Genomic DNA, 20,414 nt, shown 5'->3' on the forward strand with positions numbered 1-20,414 from the left:
TGCATCATCACAACCACAGTCCCAGGGGCTCCTGAACCTCCCGCTTGCTAAACAGGGGTAGGAGCAGCCACAGTAGGAAATGGAAGGTCTGATGCTATTCCTGTTTAGGGAAAAACGCTAGTGATTATGAATAGCCATGGATGACAGGGATTTGGAGTGAAATAAGCTGTACAGTGTCCTTGTAGTCACAGGAAATTCAAGGGAGAACAGTGGAGCTGCAGTGTCTTTGTGTACACCGTGCTTATTTTGACTCTGGGCCAAATGCTCCAGATTCTACAGAACATGGGGCTCTGATTGCCTTGCAAATGATCATTATACAAACCACAAGTGTGAGAGAAATGAACAGTAAGACACTTGTGAAGGGACTGAAGTAGCCCAGTGTTGAGGGAGACTTTTGAAAAACACTTGGAGCTAAATTACACTTTAGAAAAATCACAGGAACTGTTAGACACTGCTAGAATCTTTAGAGCACTTTCAAATGGGCTGCAAAGATTTGTGGTTTCTCTAAATTGCATGCGGGCCCACACAGTGTGGCGTCATAGAAGTAGTTTAATACCCTGTAGACTTTGCCATCTTGCCTGCTGTGATGTGACAATGCAGATATTTCAAGCTTTTCCGATGACAATAATTAAGTATGCACAAAGAGGTGTGACAAGCATAAGAGACAGGATATTGGCCCAGATACAAAAACTAGAGGGGCTCAGTTTAGAAAGTACGAATGCATTTGGGAATGGAAAATATACTCCATAAACCTACAATGAATAACTAGACTAAATGTTAACATTCAGATTATTTTACTACATGGAATGAGTGTTTTAAATATTTAATTCTCAAGTAAAATGAATACAGAAGTGGAATGCAAGAAGCAAATACCCCACATTTGGAGGATTCGTAACACAGAAAGGAAATCCAACCTCAAAGCAAACACACACACACACAAGTCAAAATGTATTTAAACATCTTTTTCATGCTTATATATTTTAATTTGAACACATTTTAAAGTTACAATATTCTTAAAAGCAATCAACAAGTAATCCCAAAAAATGTAGCCTGTTGGGCATATACTTGTTCAGATTAAGTTGTCAATGAAAAGGTATTGAAATCATTTATCACTCCACTAGATAATCCACATAAAGTAAATCTTGACCTGACAAAGAAAAATTGGTCAAGAAACAGTTCCAGGGAAAAGTGTTGGCACAGTATCTTGGGTAACATCTGTGGAATAAGTCACACATTTTCCTGATGACTTTCACCGTCAATGGTTGCTTTGAAAATTGTCACCTGACCGGCAGTAAAACAGCAGATGAGATGTTTCTCTGGGTTGAATTCTAACCTCTCAGCATCAGATGGTCAAGGTAATCGAAGAGAGCTGTCTAAAACGAGATCACATATGCAGCTGTGATGTCCAGAGCCATGATCCAATTGAAGCCACAGTCTTTTATTCCCTGTGGCTTCCTAGTGGGCAAAAACTGGTTGAATCAACGTTGTTTCCACGTCTTTTCAATGTGATGACATTAAATCAATGTGGAAAACTGATTGGATTTGCAAAATGTCATCAACATAAGGGCATTGTGTTTTGTTCACCCAACTTTAAACCTAAATTCAATAACATGGTGAATTTGTTTGTTGATTTCACATTGAATTCACATTAGTTGACAACTCAACCAAATGTAAATCAAAACTAGACATTTAACTGACATCTATGCCCAGGTGGTTGTGACTGAGATCAGTGGAAATCATATTTCAAGCCATCACTACTTCATTAGATTATGCATTTATCATGTTGTACAGTACATCCCCCACAGTGTATTTTTAGTAATTGTAACACACAGACATACTTCTCATTTGTGTATACAGTCAGTCAGTTAGTGGTCTGAAACATTTGTATGTCCTTACATACCCAATCCTCCTGATGATGCTGAGTGAGAAGGCTGGGCCCTAAGCAGTTCTGAGAAGGCCCCTTCATTCATTTGAGAATGGGAGCCCTTGATAAAAAAGTCCCTAAGACTTTTTGTTCTTTTCCTCGATTTGATTAATCATTTAAAAAAACACAGATTAAAGCCTTGCTTATACATTGCACACTCCCCTCTCCTTTCAGCCTATCATAGCTAAATGAAATACTTTTTTCAAAGTGATTCTTCAACCTCGAAGTCTGAGACAATTAGGGGTTTAAGTATCGAAGGGGAAATAAATGTATTTTGGACCCGCAAAGCTTCTTTGATTATTACAGTGCAAGGTTTGTAAAAAGCCTGATATGTCCAGCCAGACACATTCCACTGAACTGGATTCCTGGGAGTGATGACATAGTTTTGTAGTTGGCCAAAGTTAGAAACAGCCTTCTTCAGGCTGACTGCCAAGTGAAGCTTTTAATTAGCAATTGATTATCACCCTGAGCCAGAAGTCTTGAACTCAACCCTCTTCTCAGATAAGGTGGGCAATTTGAAATGTTCTCTCGTTCCCTGTACATATAACTTGCTCCAATTAAAGAAGTCTTATCTAGCATCTTGCTCTGCAGTTTCAGCTTGCAGGAATGGAAATATTTAATCAGAAGAAGACTATATTCCCTCCATTTTGGGAGGTGTGAGGCATACAATGTGCCTTTGCTTGGAGACCACTATGATTGGATCAGTGGTTTCTGACTTTCTCTGGCTGGGGGGTGGCATTCGCTTTGGTTTCCTGTTGCAAGAAACTCATGTGGTTTCAGTCGAGAAGTGAGGGTTATACGTAAACTCTGAAGTCGAAAGAAACCACTGTTGAGGAGCCATTGACTGAGCATTTCAAAACTGCTGCAAGGAAAGTCAGTGCTACCCAGCTGCATCAATAACAAAGATTACTATCAGTGATTGTGACTCAGTAACTTGGGAAACATGCCAATACAAGCTGTAGATAATAATCCTCCCACCTAATTCCCTTTGGCCACTCTGCAACAGTACGCCCTCTCAGTCTCATTAATTTTACCTCACTTAACACCACTTTCTGATGTCACTGAGAAGCTCTTCCTCCTTGGCTCTTTTTCAGTCTAAAGCACTTTCAACTGACCCACTTTGTTGTGTGTTTGTTGATGATGCAATGAACATAAATTCTCACATTCCTGTAAGCAAATTAATTTCAAGTGGAGGCATGCCCCATGAGGGGAGCCAAACTGTTTTTGGTCACGAGCAGAGTATTAAGTGAGGCAAAAATCTCATTATCATTTAACAAAATAAACCATTTATCCTCGGTATACTTTGGTGAGCTCAGCCAGAGTTAACAATATCCCTGAGGTTTTAAACAGTGCAATTGGCAGCTAAAGAATTCATCATTTTACTTCAGGCAGAATAGCAAATCTCAATAAAAGCCTCCACGCTCTTTTGACTTCAGATAATTTGAGTTAACAGTGGGGTTTGTGGTTTGCCATCCTGTCTGTGCTATGCCAATGTCGTTTTAGGAACAAGATGGACGGCGCTACAGATGACAAGCCACAGAATCCCTTCATCATGCAACTGTGTTTTTCTCATTGGGTCTAAGCGATGCATAAAATGCCACTGGACTCACCATTAGTCCTGACCGCTGGAATACTTTGCAATACATTTTCTAATTGTCCTTTAGTTTGGGGATTATTCCCATATATTGACACTTACTTAAATGCAAAATACATTTTTGTTTAATTGAAACCTTTCACCTCGATCAAACTGACAGCGCCATTGTGTTTTGGTTCACCAGAAGTACATACATTTCCAATGGAATGTTGCGTTTGCCTTGCACCATTACATTGCAGGCAAACACAACCACTATTTATCCAACTTATGCATCAAATTGTATGCGTAGACTTGACAGAAATAGATGCAAAAGGTAAATGTTGAACTTTTGTTGCACATACATTACTAGTCAAATGTTTGGACTCACCTACTCATTCCAGGGTTTTTCTTTGTTTTGACTATTTTCTACATTGTAGAATAATAATGAAGACATCAAAACGATGAAATAGCACACATGGAAACATATAGTAACCAAAAAAGTGTTAAACAAATCAAAATATATTTTATATTTTATATTCTTCAAAGTAGCCACACTTTGCCTTGATGACAGTTTTTCACATTATTGGCATTTTCTCAACCAGCTTCATGAGGTGGTCACCTGGGATGTATTTCAATTAACAGTTGTGCCTTGTTAAAAGTTCATTAATGCGTTTGAGACAATCAGTTGTGTTGTGACAAGGTAGGGTGGGTATACAGAAGATAGGCCTATTTGGTAAAATACCAAGTCCATATTATGGCAAGAACAACTCAAATAAGCAAAGAGTGTCAGATGTGTGCGTACTGGTAGCGAAGTCAGGTGCAGGAGAGCAGAGATTTGTGAACAGGCGCACACTTTATTTAGGCAAAAGTGCAAAACGCGCAAAACAGTCACAAGAATTATGTTTCGCAATAAACATCTTCGTGAAAAAATAACATGGAAAAAACAAGCCAGTCTGGCGCGTCAACAATACACACGTAACACAAACAATCTTACACAAAGACATGATGGGGAACAGAGGAATAAATACATGTAGGTTGATTGGGGAATGAAAACCAGGTGTGCAGGGAGCAAGACAAAAAAACAAATGGATACATGGAAAATGGAGCGGCGATGGCTAGAAAGCCGGTGACGTCGACCACCGAACGCCGTCTGAACAAGGAGAGGAGCCGACTTCGGCGGAAGTCGTGACAAAGAGAAACGACAGTCTATCATTATGTTAAGTCATGTAGGTCAGTCAATATGGAAAATTTGTGAACATTTATTTTTGCAGTTGCAAAAACCATCCAGCGCTATGATGAAACTGGCTCTCATGAGGACCACCACAGAAAAGGAAGACCCAGAGTTACCTCTGCTGCAGAGGATAAGTTCATTAGAGTTAACTGCACCTCAGATTGCAGCCCAAATAAATGCTTCACAGAGTTCAAGTCACAGACACATCTCAACATCAACTGTTCAGAGGAGACAGCGGGAATCAGGCCTTCATGGTCGAATTGCTGCAAAGAAACCACTACTAAAGACACCAATAATAAGAAGAGACTTGCTTGAGCCACAAGCAATGGACACTAGACCGGTGGAAATCTGTCCTTTGGTCTGATGAGTCCAAATTTGAGTTTTTTGGTTCCAACCTGCTTGTCCTGGTGAGACAGAGTAGGGGAACGGAGGATCTCTGCATGTGTGGTTCCCACCGTGAAACATGGGATGAGGAGGTGTGATGGTGCTTTGCTGGTGGCACTGTCTGTGATGTATTTAGAATTCAAGGTACACTTAACGAGCATGGCTACCACAGCATGCTGCAGCGATACGCCATCCCATCTGGTTTGCACTTAGTGGAATTATCATTTGTTTTTCAACAGGACAATGACACCTCCAGGCTGTGTAAGGGCTATTTTGCCAAGCATCAGATGACCTGAACTCCACAATCACCCAACCTCAACCTAAATGAGATAGTTTGGGTTGATGGACTGCAGAGTGAAGGAAAAGCAGCCAACAAGTGCTCAGCATATGTGGGAACTCCTTCAAGACTGTTGGAAAAGCATGAAATACATTCCAGGTGACTACCTCATGAAGCTGGTTGAGAGAATGCCAATAGTGTGCAAAGCTGTCATCAAGGAAAAGGGTGGCTACTTTGAAGAATCTCAAATATAGAATATATTTTAATTTGTTTAACACTTTTTAGATTACTACATGATTCCATATGTGTTATTTCATAGTTTTGATGTCTTCACTACTATTCTACAGTGTAGAAAATAGTGAAAATTAAGAAAAACCCTTGAATGAGTAGGTGTGTCAAAACTTTTGACTGGTACAACATATCCACAAAAATTTTGGATTAGATCATGGAAAAGTTTGACTGAAGAATTTATTACGCAGTATTGATGCAATGATGCTGTCGGTCTGATCAAGGCGTTAGTCTGTGGAACTGTCACTATTAATGACTCTACATGTATACATTTTCTTGCTGTGGTATGAAGATTCTTGAAAGTGTAAGCAATAGCCTGACTTTAGTCTTGAGTTTGGTTTTTGAACAACTTTAAAGGGCTGATATGTGAAGTAAGTAAAATGTTACTTCGCTAGTGCCAAGTCATCAACTGAATCCTCCCAGTGTGTATGCCAAAGCCACAAGCGTATCATGCGGTCCATGTGTAACATGAGTGAGGCTCTTGACTAGGAATTCAAAGTCCGCTATTTGCCAGAGGTGGAAAGTCACATTGGTTTGGGAATGTGGCCTGTAAGTTGTTTTTTTTAACATCAATTTTTATTGATCTTGTTTAACACATCTTGACTTAACCTTCACATGAAATTAACTATCAAATGCCCTCAGTTTTATTAACCCTGACTGGGAAAGTCATTTGATATATTCAATATTTAGTATAGACCTACCTACTGGTTGAAGTTCACACCTTGGAACAAGTTTTTGTTCTTAAGTAACTCACCATCAAACATTCATGTATATACAGTACACCCTTGTTCCTTCCTGTGTTTCTGGCCCTCAATGACCCTGCTGTTTCTCACAGTTTCATACTTTCCACATTGACTAACCCCTTTGCTGTTGCTTTCTCTGCTCAAACCCTTTGAGAAAACATTTTCCAGCTCAATACATTTCAAACTCAGTGTGTAGAGCATTTCCTGCAGAGTGAGGTTAACCTTGAAGATCGATTGTAGCTTGACACATTTTTTATTTAACTATGAATTCTGTGAAGGCTCAGTTGAGCAGATTTGTAAACATCAATCTTTAAATAGCTAAATAAATATGTACATTTCCAACTGTTATGCCAACTTTAAACTCCTATTCATCAAGATGCTATAAGTAGGTTGATACACATACACCTGTATTACTGGAATACTATTTTAAACATGGCACCCTACCATCACAGTCTGCTATTGATTCAGTTAATCCATTTACCTTTTCTTTGTGTGTGCTGAGCTGTACATTCTCAGGGTTCTGACTCCATGCCTGTCTCCAGTTTCAGGAGCTGCAGGTGGACAGAGAGATTCTGCTGACCTCCAACCGGAGCTTGGCCGAGGAGAGCCTCGCCAGGCGACCCCGCCTCAACAACGGCAAACTCCAGCTGGCTGAGAAATATAGGGATCTGACCAATCTGGCAACCGCCTGCTGGGAAAAACAGAGTCGGCTCGGTGAGTCTACATGTGACCAAGAGAGGCAGAGGAGAAAGGAAGATTGTCTCTGTTTCTGGGTGTACATGGAATATTGCTGTCAGCCATGAGTCAGGATTAAGAATATAAAAATACAGCTGGATAAGAATTTATGGAAATATGATGTCTGTGTGCGGAGTGATCATAGACCAGGGAACGAGATTTTGATGAGCTGTTGTAGCTGCAAAATCTACAATGGTTTATTAATAACATCTAAACAACCCCAGGGTGTGTGCCTTTGTGTCTGTGGAAACACATCACAGAGAAACACTGTTCCATAACAACGCCCTAATGTCGGCTGTTTAATTTATGAGGCCCGCGCTGATCAGTGTCGCGACCTCTTGTGTGGATTGTTATTACATTTGACAGGTTGGTGGGTGAAATCTGCTGGCACTGTTGGGATCCAAACTCTGGACCTGGTCCATGCCCCTCCCCTCCAGTCCCGCTCATGGGTGTGAGGGGTGGAGGTGGGGTCTTGCAGAACTATCGTGTCCCCATGGGTGAGCTCAGGCAAAGGGGTTCCCAACTGGCTGTTCCACCTCTCTTTCAACACTAGCCAAGAGTAACCACTGGAGCATGTATGAAATAGGACTCCTGCTCCACATGAGCCTGTTTCATTTCCCAAACAGTTAACAGGGGCGCTCCTCTGCTAAGGGAGCTGTTTTTTAAAATGTTTATTCTATTTGGCCAAAATGACTGAATATTGTGTTTCTCCTGGTTTCCTTCTTGGCAGTGTAAGAAGCTGAGTGTATTCTCACGGTCAGACAGACTCGCACATCTCAGGGTCATCTTTGACTCGCTGAATCAAAGAACATGTTATTTAAACAGACAAACAAATAAACAGAATAACATATTTTTTCTTATGGTACTGTTCATGCAACTTGCTGAGCTACCCATAAGGCCAAAGTAAACTAGGCAGAAACCTCAGTACCCAAAGGAGCGCCATCACGCTAACCTCCTTGGGCTGAGTAATTGCATGGTTTAGTCTGCGGTGGGCCTCATTGCCTTACCTCGTGTTTTCTAAGAGACAAAGGGGCCCCTTTTTGGGGCAGTCCTTCCGAGACTTGAGAGAGAACTTCAGTCTCGCTGTCTTATCGTAGCCCTTTACACTCAGTTGAAAATGGCAGATTTTGGCACTAATACTGTAAGTGCTTAAATTGAAACATAGTGGCTGTACAGTAACATGCTATACATGACGCCAGAGTTCTGGCTCTGCACTTCACAGCACTGTATGGGTTTTGACTGACAGAACTGCGTCCGACAAGAAGTTGGCCCCATCCCTCCCAGTAATTTGAGAAATTTAGAAATGTTTTGGGTTGCCTGAGTGAGGGAAATGCTGTAAATTAAGTTTTGGAAAGACAAGACATTGAGGATTATAAAAAATACCACTTGGATGTCATAAAAGGAAGCCAAACACCCGTGAGTCCAAATGTACACTTCATTTCCAAATCAGAAAACTCATGTCATATACAGTGTCAAAGTTTATGATCACTATGTTTGATGTACAGCTACAAGATGACATAGCTTCATACCCTGGGTTGTTCTGAACAGAATGAGCCTATGTTTGTTTATTGTGAAGAAAGTTGGCGCGTCACACTTCACCTGAATGCATTCATGACCTATGTTCCCTCAAAAATGTTTATCACTGAGCAAATTTCAGGTCTGCTGAGCGCAAACATGAACGCTGTGAAAACTTCCGGGACACGTTTACTGTGGACACAGGCTGTACCCGCTTTAAGTAACAGTTTTAAGTAGGCTACTATGGCTATTTGATCATAATGTAGGACTATCAGAGTGGGCCACAATCAAAAACAATGGACAAAATGCATCCCATATCATTTTAACATGGAAATAGCTGTTCAATCTTCAGCCTACAGTAGCAGCCAATGTGTGTTCATTGTAGCTCTACATTCTATGAGACCTTTGAAAAAAAACATGCAGCACTTGACGTTAACTTGTTTATAACCACTTGTCCTTCAGACAAGGAGGTGACTGAAAATGTTGTGTTGTTTGATGCAAGAAAACACTTTGCAAAATAAAATGCATAATTATTCCCATGCCGTTATTACAGAGAATAAGGCAAATCATGCTACCCTCTGCCAATTGGCTACTTAGCTTATTCAAGCTTATTCAAGTCTCAAAATACAACACTGCACCTTTAAGACAAAAAAGCTCTTTACCTGACTTGCTTTTGAAAGATGAAATGCACAGGTTTTGTAGGAAGCAATCACTCACCCATTGCTGACTACAACTTATCTGTAACTGGGTTAATAACTCAGTAACTAGCAAAGGATATGAACAAATGCACAACTGTGCATACTTCACTACATGTAGCTCTGACTTTGATCTCAAAACAAGCACATCCACTCAGGACCGCTCATGCTGTAAACACAGTCCAGCTCAACGTGAATGGCACAGATCCATATATGGCAATCGTCTATTTGTATATAGGCCTGCTGTAGCTCTGATTGGTTATGGCGTACCGGTCTGTGTAGAGTATGGGCCTGAGTCATGCCTGTCAATGCAATACAATCCTACTCAGATGCATTTCTCCCTACAACAAAATCTCTTCTTGTTTCCGTATGTTGCATTGAAAGCGGCTAATATTGTGTTAATTTGATCACAATTCCCACAGTAAAGGGAAAAGTTGATAGTGTTAACTAACGGGAAAACTCTAGAAAGTTTAGTGAAGTTCAATCTCGTGTTTCTCTGTGCGGGTTTATATTTATTCTGCATAGCAGTCCCGGGGAGCTGCGTGCCCGCACACAGTTTAGAGGGAACATTTCTCATGCCTCCTTTCTATGCACACCAAAATTACGATCTGTTTCTCTGATTTGCCTTGTGAAACCTAACACTGTAAGATCATATTGTATAACATAGCTAGTTATGTTGGCAATAGAACAAGCTTTCAAATCATGCCTACCTGTCCCAGATTGCCATTTATAATGGACCGTTTTTGGGATTGTGTAAACAACAGTAAATGTGTGATGGTGGGTTGTGTTCCAAATGAAATGACTAAAAGTGTGCTTGCTCTAGTTCCTCAATGGCACAGCTAAGAGAGCAAAAAAAAATATTATTCTTTGAGTCATAAAAGTGAATTGACATTGCTTAGGAACTGTGCGCATTTGGAGACACCAGTTCGTCCTCTCATTAAAACCCTTGTAATGTTTTTGTCTTATGTTGCACCTATATAGACCAATTCCCACGAGTGTAAAGGGTTAAACGGTCATCTTTGTTTGAACTCCACTCGGCTCTTCAACAACCCGTGCTCAGCGCATTGCGAATTTAGGGGATCACAAAACAAAGTCTAGATTAGCTATAAGTCTCCCAGGTGCACCAAGTCATGCAGTAGATATGAGGACAAGCATAGGAATGAGATTGCAACACCTTCTAACACTACTTTCATTCAATCCCACTCCCAACCTGCATTTCCCTACAGCCTCAGCCAGTGTTCTAGCATTCAAATCAAACAAGGAGATATTAATTATTTGTTGACTTTACCACCCCCCCAACTGTTGTACAGTCCAAGTGGTGCTGCTGGTGCTGCAAATCTACACTACAGTTCAGTTTTAGAATACCTACTCATTCAAGGGTTTTTCTTTATTTTTACTATTTTCTACATTGTAGAATACTAGTGAAGACATCAAAACTTTGAAATGTGTTATTTTATGTCAAATTCTTATTTACAATGACAGCCTACCAGGGAACAGTGGGTTAACTGCCTTGTTCAGGGGCAGAATGACCGATTTGAACTTGTCAGCTTGGGGATTCGATCCAGCAACCTTTTTTGGTTACTACATGATTCCATGTGTCATTTCATAGTTTTGACGTCTTCACTATTAGTCTACAATGTAGAAAATAGTTTAAAAAAACAACACCAAAACCTTTTGACCGGTAGTGTATATGAAAGGCTTTTGTCTGCTGCTCTCCCACTAGCTGGTAGTTCAAAGACAATGGCACATGACTGTGTAGATAGTTGCTTCGAAAAGCCTCTTAAGACAGACGGCCCACCCCTCAGGCTAGGTTTCTGCTGCTGTAACTGTGTGCAAACTCACCAGCTAATGGTCATGGGAAAGATTGGGCGCATCAATGCCAGCAGGAAACTGAGCAGTTGTCAGGGGATTTGGGGGTGGAAAGGGGCCTTGTCTTTGCTTAGCAGAGGCATGATATTGACAGGGCGACAGTAGAGCTGCACCAGTGGGGTATGTTAGAGCTCTTAAATGCTTTAGCAGAGCAGCAGCCGCTCGGTAGAGGAAGCTGTAAAACCCCTCTTCTTGAGCCTAATGGGTGAAACTCAGAAATATGTTACTTTTTCCTCAATTGGTGATAAAGCAGGTGCTGCTCAGATCCACAAATGTTTAAATCAGTTAAATTGCCGAACACCTATTTTGATGTTTTGACGAATTTATCCATATTATTTACAGAGGAAATCTCAAAAGCACCCGATTTAAATGAACCCTCATGTACAACAGGCATGTTTTGAAGCCAATCGTTCCTCCCCTTTTATCCCCATCTACAGCCTTAGCAGCTGTCCAATGATGGAAGGAGGGTGGAATGTTCACCTTCTTGTCACCACACACACATACTGTACCAACACTCCAGCTGCACCAACAAAGCAGGATGGTTGGGAGTCTGTCCTTCCTCCACAAAACATCTGATTCTCGTTTGGCCAGAGGAGAGGGAAAAAGGTGAAAAAAAGGAAGAATTCCTGAGACAAGAAATCGCAGAAGAGTTACACTGTGTTCTGGCTCAACGTATTGTGTGTATTGCGTAATGCAGCTTGCTTAGAGATGGAAGACATCAAGTGCGGAATGTGGTCAAGGTTGCTGTGGTCACAGGTGGACCTGCAGCCTTTGTCTGTTTGTCTGTCACTTGTCACATCAACTTCCCACCACCAGCTCACATTCTATTATTTTCAGCTTGTTCCCACAATTGATAATTAGTAATGTAATAACCTTGTTAAAACCAGGTATAGAGTTTATTTGTTATAATTAATTGGTATTAGATTTAAAAAGTGATCGAATTGCTCCTGAATTGTAATGTTGTTAATTCATTTCTTCTGAATAAATATTTATTTAATGTACAAGTGAATAGGTTGGTTTACTTTTAAGTTAAAATTTTGACTAATAAGGTAGATTGTTAAGCTGTGGCCAATGGGAGAGTTGACCTCGTTAACAGGAGGCCTGGGGGAAAGAGACATCAGTGTTGGTGAAGAAAAACTATAAAAGATGATAATAAAAGTATAACAAAACCCACATCTACTGAGTTTTGAAGGGAAATACTGATATGATTTTATAATAGAGTTATTATTTTGTTAAGAAAGACTTAGTAGAGACTGAATCTACCGATGTGCCGTCTCATCGCGGAGGTATTTGACAGCTCGAGGTCAGCCTAGCAACGTGCGAGACTTGGAGAGAATTGCTTGTGGAAGATTAACGAGTTCATGTTTCTATGGGATATCTGTTGCTGCTAAGGAGTACTGTCTGCATTGATAGCTGTGCTTGCTGTGGATCTTGTGACACCTGCACGGAACTGCTATAAGTTACTTCACTGAGGAAATGTCTACAAGTAGTGAGTAACCACAACGGTGGGGTGCTTCGGGACTTTGTGTGCAGTCATTTTTTTTTATAGCTCCAACACGCTCCAACGGGTTTAAGCAAGCTTGCAAGTAATTTGGACATGGGTTGTGCACAACTCATTGGGGTTCATTATTTTTTATTTATGTTGATGTGGTACATTGAAAAGTTGGTAATATACATCTTGATCCTTATATCTGTTGCATCGGTGGAGTCATTTACTGTTTCAGTGTCATTTAATGCATGGGAAAGCATATCCTTATATAATAACATAAATCTATAATCAGTCTATCTGAAGTTAATACCCTAATTGTCATCACCCTTGTCACGTGAGCTCCCTCTCCGGCCTCTAGGTCACCAGGCTGCTCGTTATGGTGCACACCTGTCACCATCGTTACTCGCACCTGCGCGACATCAGACTTACCTAGACTCCATCACCTCCCTGATTACCGTCCTTATATATATATATATATATATATATATATATATATATATGTCACTCCCTTTGGTTCCTTCCCCAGGTGTTATTGTTTCTGTTCCAGTGTCATGTCTGTGTGCTGTTAGTGTTTCTTGTTATGTATTATATTCTGTTTGTCTTATTAAAACACACACCTCCTGAATTTGCTTCCTGACTGTCATCGCACATCGTTACAACCCTAGCGAGTTTACAATAGGGATTCTTATTGGAGATGTCCTTCTCACCTAATGTCCCATGCTGTTCAGATATTCTAAGTAATGCCGTGAGAGTCAAATTCGAGCTTGGTGAGAGGGTAACAGTAGTATTGACTTCCAAGCTTAGATATATTTCTCCCCCTCGTTTCAAATTACTGTCAGCTCTGAGGCTTAGGCTTATTTGTGGGATTCAAAATACCCAGAAGGTGAATTCAGAGCTGTTTTCCTTTGAGTTGTGAATTTTGTTTGCACACGTTTGGGCTCTAACTTCTGACAGAAAGTAGGCAACAAATCTGATCTATGTATTTAGAGTATCTTATTTTTCTCTATAGACGGCATGTGTTTCTGACGTCACCTCCTCTCTTCAGAACACACAGAAAGAAACCTGTGGTCGATGCTTCCGCCCACATTGAATGTACACAGAATGGGACTGCTGCAGAAAAGTATGCCCCCCTGATCTATCTACAACGTGGGCTCTTCCCACCCACAGATATCTTTCAGTGTGACTTGAGATACATCTGAAACTATTACAATAAATCACGTCATTATACATGCAAACGTGAAAAGAAGCACCAAGACAAACAAAGCCCACTTCTCTGAGTGACCATGAAGCACAAGGATTTTATTGGCCGCTTACACTCCCACGGATTCAGACTGATTGGAAGCCAGCCACTTTAGTGCTAGGGTGTGAGATTGCACTGTGACTGGTGGGAGTCAGTAATTAAGTCAGTTTCATTTCGGTATGTGTGTTGGTGGGGGTAGTTATCAAAGTTGGATTAAGGCTACTGAACTCCCCTTACACAGACCTTACCACATGGGGGGAGAATGGGGCCCTTTGCAGGCTTTTGTACTCAATCCCCCTGGGAATCAAACCACAACTGCCAGATAGACAAAGACAGCCCTCACTTATGTGTAACAAATGATACATAAAGTAGTTATGTAACAAAGGGAAAACAGTTTTTCTCAACATTGCACATTCCAATGGGAATTGTGTACCCATAGTTTCACACACACACACACAGCTTTGTACAAGAGAGAGAGTAATCTCTGCAGCATGAGGAGACCTTCAGTGGTCTGAACAAGGATTTTTTTTGCCCGCACCCATATTTAACTAAATTCTTCCCATGACCTTGACCTTTTCGAGATCTGTTAAATCTGACGGTGGTGGGTGGGTGGGGGCGGATAATTAAACATGTTAGCATTGGCCTAATTAAACATGTTAGCATTGGCCTAATTAAACATGTTAGCATTGGCCTAATTAAACATGTTAGCATTGGCCTAATTAAACATGTTAGCATTGGCCTAATTAAACATGTTAGCATTGGCCTAATTAAACATGTTAGCATTGGCCTATGTAAGGAGCTTTACCTCCATTACCTCACACAGTGTAGGCCTGCTGTATACTGCCAAGTTGTCATAAAGAGATTGTGAAATTATATGCTTGATGTCAAATTTTTGGGGGAGCTGTAAGGAGAAAATAAAAATACCCAACAAATGTGATATAGTGGTGAGCTGTGAAAGCACACATTGTTGGAAGATATCTAGAGACAAAATCCTTCACCTTTCAACTCGCCTGAAGTTGTAATCAATCTTGCTGGATTTGTGTTTTGAATTCTCATGTTATTTTTTGCTGATGTAGAGAAACAGTTATCGTTAGCTGCTGAAGGCACTAGAAGATGCTAACGGTGTTGCTATTGTCAGACTGTGGTAAAGTAAAGATGAAGCCACTCGGCTCCAATCCGGAGTGCTAGCACTGCTCTAACCTCCTCTGCACACACACACTCTTCTTGGATTTGAGGAGAGCTGAGAAACCATTCTGTACAAATCTCATTACACAAGATGCTGGGGCCTCATTTATAACCGTTTCGTAAGTTTCACACTAAATATCTGCTTGCGCCATTTCTGAAAAGAATACGTACATCTAAAAATATTGAGATTTATAAACTTGGCGCATGCCATACATAGGCTACGCATGTTTTCCGTTCTAAATCAGACCTGTTGTAAAACTGCTGTGCGTGTGTGTAACATGGTGGGTTATGTGTCCACTTGACACCTCAGAAATATGTATTTACAGTGGGGCAAAAAAGTATTTAGTCAGCCACCAATTGTGCAAGTTCTCCCACTTTAAAAGATGAGAGAGGCCTGTAATTTTCATCATAGGTACACTTCAACTTTGACAGACAAAATGAGAAAAAAATCCAGAAAATCACATTGTAGGATTTTTTATGAATTTATTTGCAAATTATGGTGGAAAATAAGTATTTGGTCAATAACAAAAGTTTATCTCAATACTTTGTTATATACCCTTTGTTGGCAATGACAGAGGTCAAATGTTTTCTGTAAGTCTTCACAATTAATTTGATCTATATTTCTGCTTTTTGTGACTCCTATCTTTGGCTGGAAAAATGGCTGTGTTTTTTTGACTTGGCTATGACCTAACATAATCATATGTTGTGCTTTCGCTGTAAAGCATTTTTGAAATCGGAAACGATGGGTAGATTAACAAGATGTTTATCTTTCATTTGCTGTATTGGACTTGTTAATGTGTGAAAGTTACATATTTCAAAAAAATATTTTTGAATTTCGTGCGCTGCCTTTTCACCTGAATGTTGTCGAGGGGTTCCGCTAGCCTGCCCTAGAAAGGTTAATAAAACCAAAAGTTTACCTTTACTTGGAAGAGTTCTAGTGTTGAATGGCCATAACCACCTAGCAAACATAGCATCACTTTCTGTTTGAGCTGGGTGTTTGAGTAGGGTGAACTAGTTAGCTGCATAGCTAAGTGAAAGTTTAAAAAAAACTAAATATAGCTAGCTCTCTCTCTCTGGTTTCTTCTTCATTTTTAAATGAATACATTTGTTCAAAACTGTTCAACTATTAACTACTCCCCACATTTTATGCACTGCATAAATGTACTAGATTAAACTAGATTAAATGTAAATGTACTTCAGTACTAGATTCATTCTCTGATTCTTTGATTGGGTGGACAACATTTCAGTTCATGCTGCAAGAACTCTGATAGGTTAGAGGACATCCTCCAGAAGTTGTCATAATTACTGTGTAAGTCTAAGGAAGGGGGTGAGAACCATGAGCCTCCTAGGTTTTGTATTGAAGTCAGTGTACCCAGAGGGAGGACGGATAATATACACAGAGTAATGAGGGGATGTAAATCAGGTGTAAATCAGAACGCCACCCGAACAAGGAGAGGGACCGACTTCGGCGGGAGTCGTGACAGGAGCCTCCACTGATTTAGATTTTTTTTTGTCACTGGCCTACACACAATACCCCATAATTTGTACAAATTCATTCGAAATGAAAAGCTGAAATGTCTTCAGTCAATAAGTATTCAACTCATTTGTTATGGTAAGCCTAAACACGTTCAGGAGTAAAACATTTGCTTAACAACTCACATAATAAGTTGCATGGACTATGTGTTAAATAATAGTTTTTAACATGCTTTTTGAATGACTACCTCATCTCTGTACCCCACACATACAATTATCTGTAAGGTCCCTCAGTCAAGCAGTGAATTTCAAACACAGATTCAACTACAAAGACCAGGGAGGTTTTCCAATGCCTTGCAAAGAAGGGCACCTATTAGTCGATGGGTAAAATAAAAACAGACATTGCATATCCCTTTGAGCATGGTGAAATTACACTTTGGATGGTGTATCAATACACCCAGTCACTGCAAAGATACAGGCGTCCCTCCTAACTCAGTTATCGGAGAGGAAGAAAACCGCTCAGGGATTTCACCATGAGGCCAATGGTGACTAAAACAGATACAGAGTTTAATGGCTGGAAAACCTGGTTCAGTTTGCTTTCCACTGGGAGATAAATTCACCTTTCAGCAGGACAATAACCTAAAACACAAGGCCAAATCTACACTGGAGTTGGTTACCAACTGAGTGACTGAGTTAACGTTTTTTACTTAAATCTGATTGAAAATCTATGGCAAGACCGGAAAATAGTTGTTTAGCAATGATCAACAAGCAAATTGACAGAGCATGAAAAATTATAAAATGGGCAAATGTTGCGCAATCCAGGTGTGGAAAGCTCTTAGGGAGTTACCCAGAAAGACTCACAGCTGTAATCTCTGCCAATGGTGATTCTAACATGTATTCACTCAGGGGGTTAATCTAATCAAGATATAATAAATAAATAAAAAATGTAAATAAATGTTAGAATTTTTCTTCCACTTCGACATGACTGAATATTTAGCTTGCATGCTCTAATTGTAATGGCCGCAATAACTCCCTGCTAATTCACAATGATTTTCACACTACATTTCATATATAGTCATTTAACAGACGCTCTTATCCACAGCGACTTACAGGTGCAATTAGCGTGAAGTGCCTTGCTCAAGGGCACATTTTTCATCGAGTCTGCTCTGGGATTTGAACCAACAAACTTTCGGTTTTTGGCCCAACACCCTTAACCGCTAGGCTACCTGCCAAATCAAGAATCTACAGCCATCAACATACTGTTCTCCTGCACGTCTAATGTGCTTCCTTGTGTCCATCGTCAGAATAAACACCAATCAACTGGGATCGCTGGCTGGACAATCCTTTCTTTAAAAACATAACGCAAGAGTTACTTACACTGGTGCCGAGACCAGTCTCCTTGTCTATGCTGGACATCTGTTACATGTGAACAAGCATTAAAACTTTGCCTGGAAAACACCCTCCATTCACCTTTTATGGTGACAATAACACCCTCTATTTTCTGTATAATTTGGCACTATTGGAATTGGACCACTGCAGTTTGTAAAAGAAAGAGCAATGGCATATTTGATCACATTTCTGCAGAGGTTTGGGTGAACATTTAGATATTTTACTGTGAACTTTTCCAACTAAACATGCATGCTGCCTATAGCGAGTGCCTGTCCATGCATTCTGAAAGATTGATTGCATATTGGAAACAATTTAAAAGTAGGCTACACACTTCTATGCAAGAGGACAAATTGTTGTTCAATATTTTGTTCATCAATAGATTGTAGATTGTTGTGTTTCTATATCCTGCTTTGGTATAGGCTCTGAGATAAAGTTGATGATTTTGCGCTCCTATCACACAACAATACTGTAGCCCACCCATAGGCATACTGTCAACTATTTTTGCAGTAATTGATGCTGTATTTGGCAAAGTTATGTGACATTTAATGAAAGAGAAAACAATAGCAAACCTGTCAGCAGAATGTTTGAATCCAACAATGTTTTGCTTTGACTTTTCCCCCAACCTTTTCCCCCTGCGAATTATGAAACATTGTCTAGGCTAGTCAAAAACAAATTTAAATTACAGTAAGCTACAGTGGTAACATACACTACATGACCAAAAGTATGTATGTGGACACCTGCTCATCAAACAACTCATTCCAAAATGATAGGCATTAATATGAAGTTGGTCCCACCATTGCTGCTATAACAGCCTCAACTCTTCTGGGAAGGCTTTCCACTAGATGTTATAACATTGCTATGGGGACTTGCTTCTATTCAACCACAAGAGCATTAGTGAGGTCAGGCACTGATGTTGGGTGATTAGGCCTGGCTCGCAGTCGGTGTTCCAATTTATCCCAAAGGTGGTTCGTTGAGGTTGAGGTCAGGGCTCTGTGAAGGCCAGTCAAGTTCTTCCACACCGATCTTGACAAACCATTTCTGTACGGACCTCACTTGTGCACAGGGCATTGTGATGCTGAAACAGTAAACAGTAAAGACTGCGTGAATCATCACTCCAGAGAACGTGTTTCCACTGCTCCAGAGTCCAAAGGTTAAATAAAATACAACTTTATTGATCACATACACATGGTTAGCAGATGTGGTGGTGAGCTTTACACCACTCCAGCCGACGCTTGGCATTGCGCATGGTGATCTTAGGCTTGTGTGTGGCTGCTCGGCCACGGAAACTAATATCATGAAGCTCCTGACGAACAGTTCTAGTGCTGACGTTGCTTCCAGAGGCAGTTTGGAACTCGGTAGTAAGTGTTGCAATCGAGGACAGACAATTTCGGTGGTCCCATCCTGTGAGCTTGTGTGGCCTACCACTTCATGGCTGAGCCGTTGTTGCTCCTAGATGTTTTCACTTCACAATAACAGCACTTACAGTTGACCAGGGTAGCTCTAGCAAGGCAGAAATTTGACGAACTCACTTGTATGTTATTTTTTTTAGGGGGTGGATCAGCTTTAATATTGCTGTCACGCCCTGACCTAAGTTATCTTTGTTTTCTTTATTATTTTGGTTAGGTCAGGGTGTGATGAGGGTGGTATGTGTGTTTTTGTCTTGTCTATGGTTTTTTGTATATCTATGGGCTTTGGTATTGTCTAGGTAAATGTAGGTCTATGGTGGCCTGAATTGGTTCCCAATCAGGGACAGCAGTTTATTGTTGTCTCTGATTGGGGATCCTATTTAGGTTGCCATTTTCCATTTTGGTTTTGTGGGTTATTGTCTATGTGTAGTTGCATGTCAGCACTCGTTATTATTAGCGTCACATTCATTTTGTTAGTTTGTTTAGTGTTCTTCGTATATAAAGAAGAATGTATTCAAATCACGCGGCGCTTGGTCTCATCGTTACGACGAACGTGACAGTTGCGGATAGATTGTTGCTTCCATCAATGTAATTGTCTGCATCATTTCCAATCCCCCATATATTTTTTGGATAATTATATATATATATATACATTTGAAGTTGGAATATTACATACACTTAGGTTGGAGTCATTAAAACTCATTTTTCAACCACTCCACAAATTTCTTGTTAACAAACTATAGTCTTGGCAAGTCGGTTAGGACATCTACTTTCTGCATGACACAAGTAATTTTTCCAACAATTGTTTACAGACAAATTATTTCACTTATAATTCACTGTATCACAATTCCAGTGGATCAGAAGTTTACATACACTAAGTTGACTGTGCCTGTAAACAACTTGTAAAATTCCAGAAAATTATGTCATGGCTTTAGAAGCTTCTGATAGGCTAATTGACATCATTTGAGTCAAGTGGAGGTGTACCTGTGGATGTATTT

General features: G+C 40.3%; 1 protein-coding gene across 1 annotated transcript in view; it reads left to right on the forward strand.

Moving 5' to 3' along the window:
* The window catches only part of LOC112228507 (VPS37D subunit of ESCRT-I), a 48,058-nt gene that overhangs the window by 2,271 nt on the left and 25,373 nt on the right, over nt 1-20,414 (forward strand). The window contains exon 2 of the mRNA XM_024393879.2: nt 6,963-7,134. Coding sequence (XP_024249647.1) covers nt 6,963-7,134 — 172 coding nt within the window. The remainder of the gene's footprint in view (nt 1-6,962; nt 7,135-20,414) is intronic.

Source organism: Oncorhynchus tshawytscha, linkage group LG30, assembly GCF_018296145.1.
Source record: "Oncorhynchus tshawytscha isolate Ot180627B linkage group LG30, Otsh_v2.0, whole genome shotgun sequence".
Lineage (NCBI taxonomy): Eukaryota > Metazoa > Chordata > Actinopteri > Salmoniformes > Salmonidae > Oncorhynchus > Oncorhynchus tshawytscha.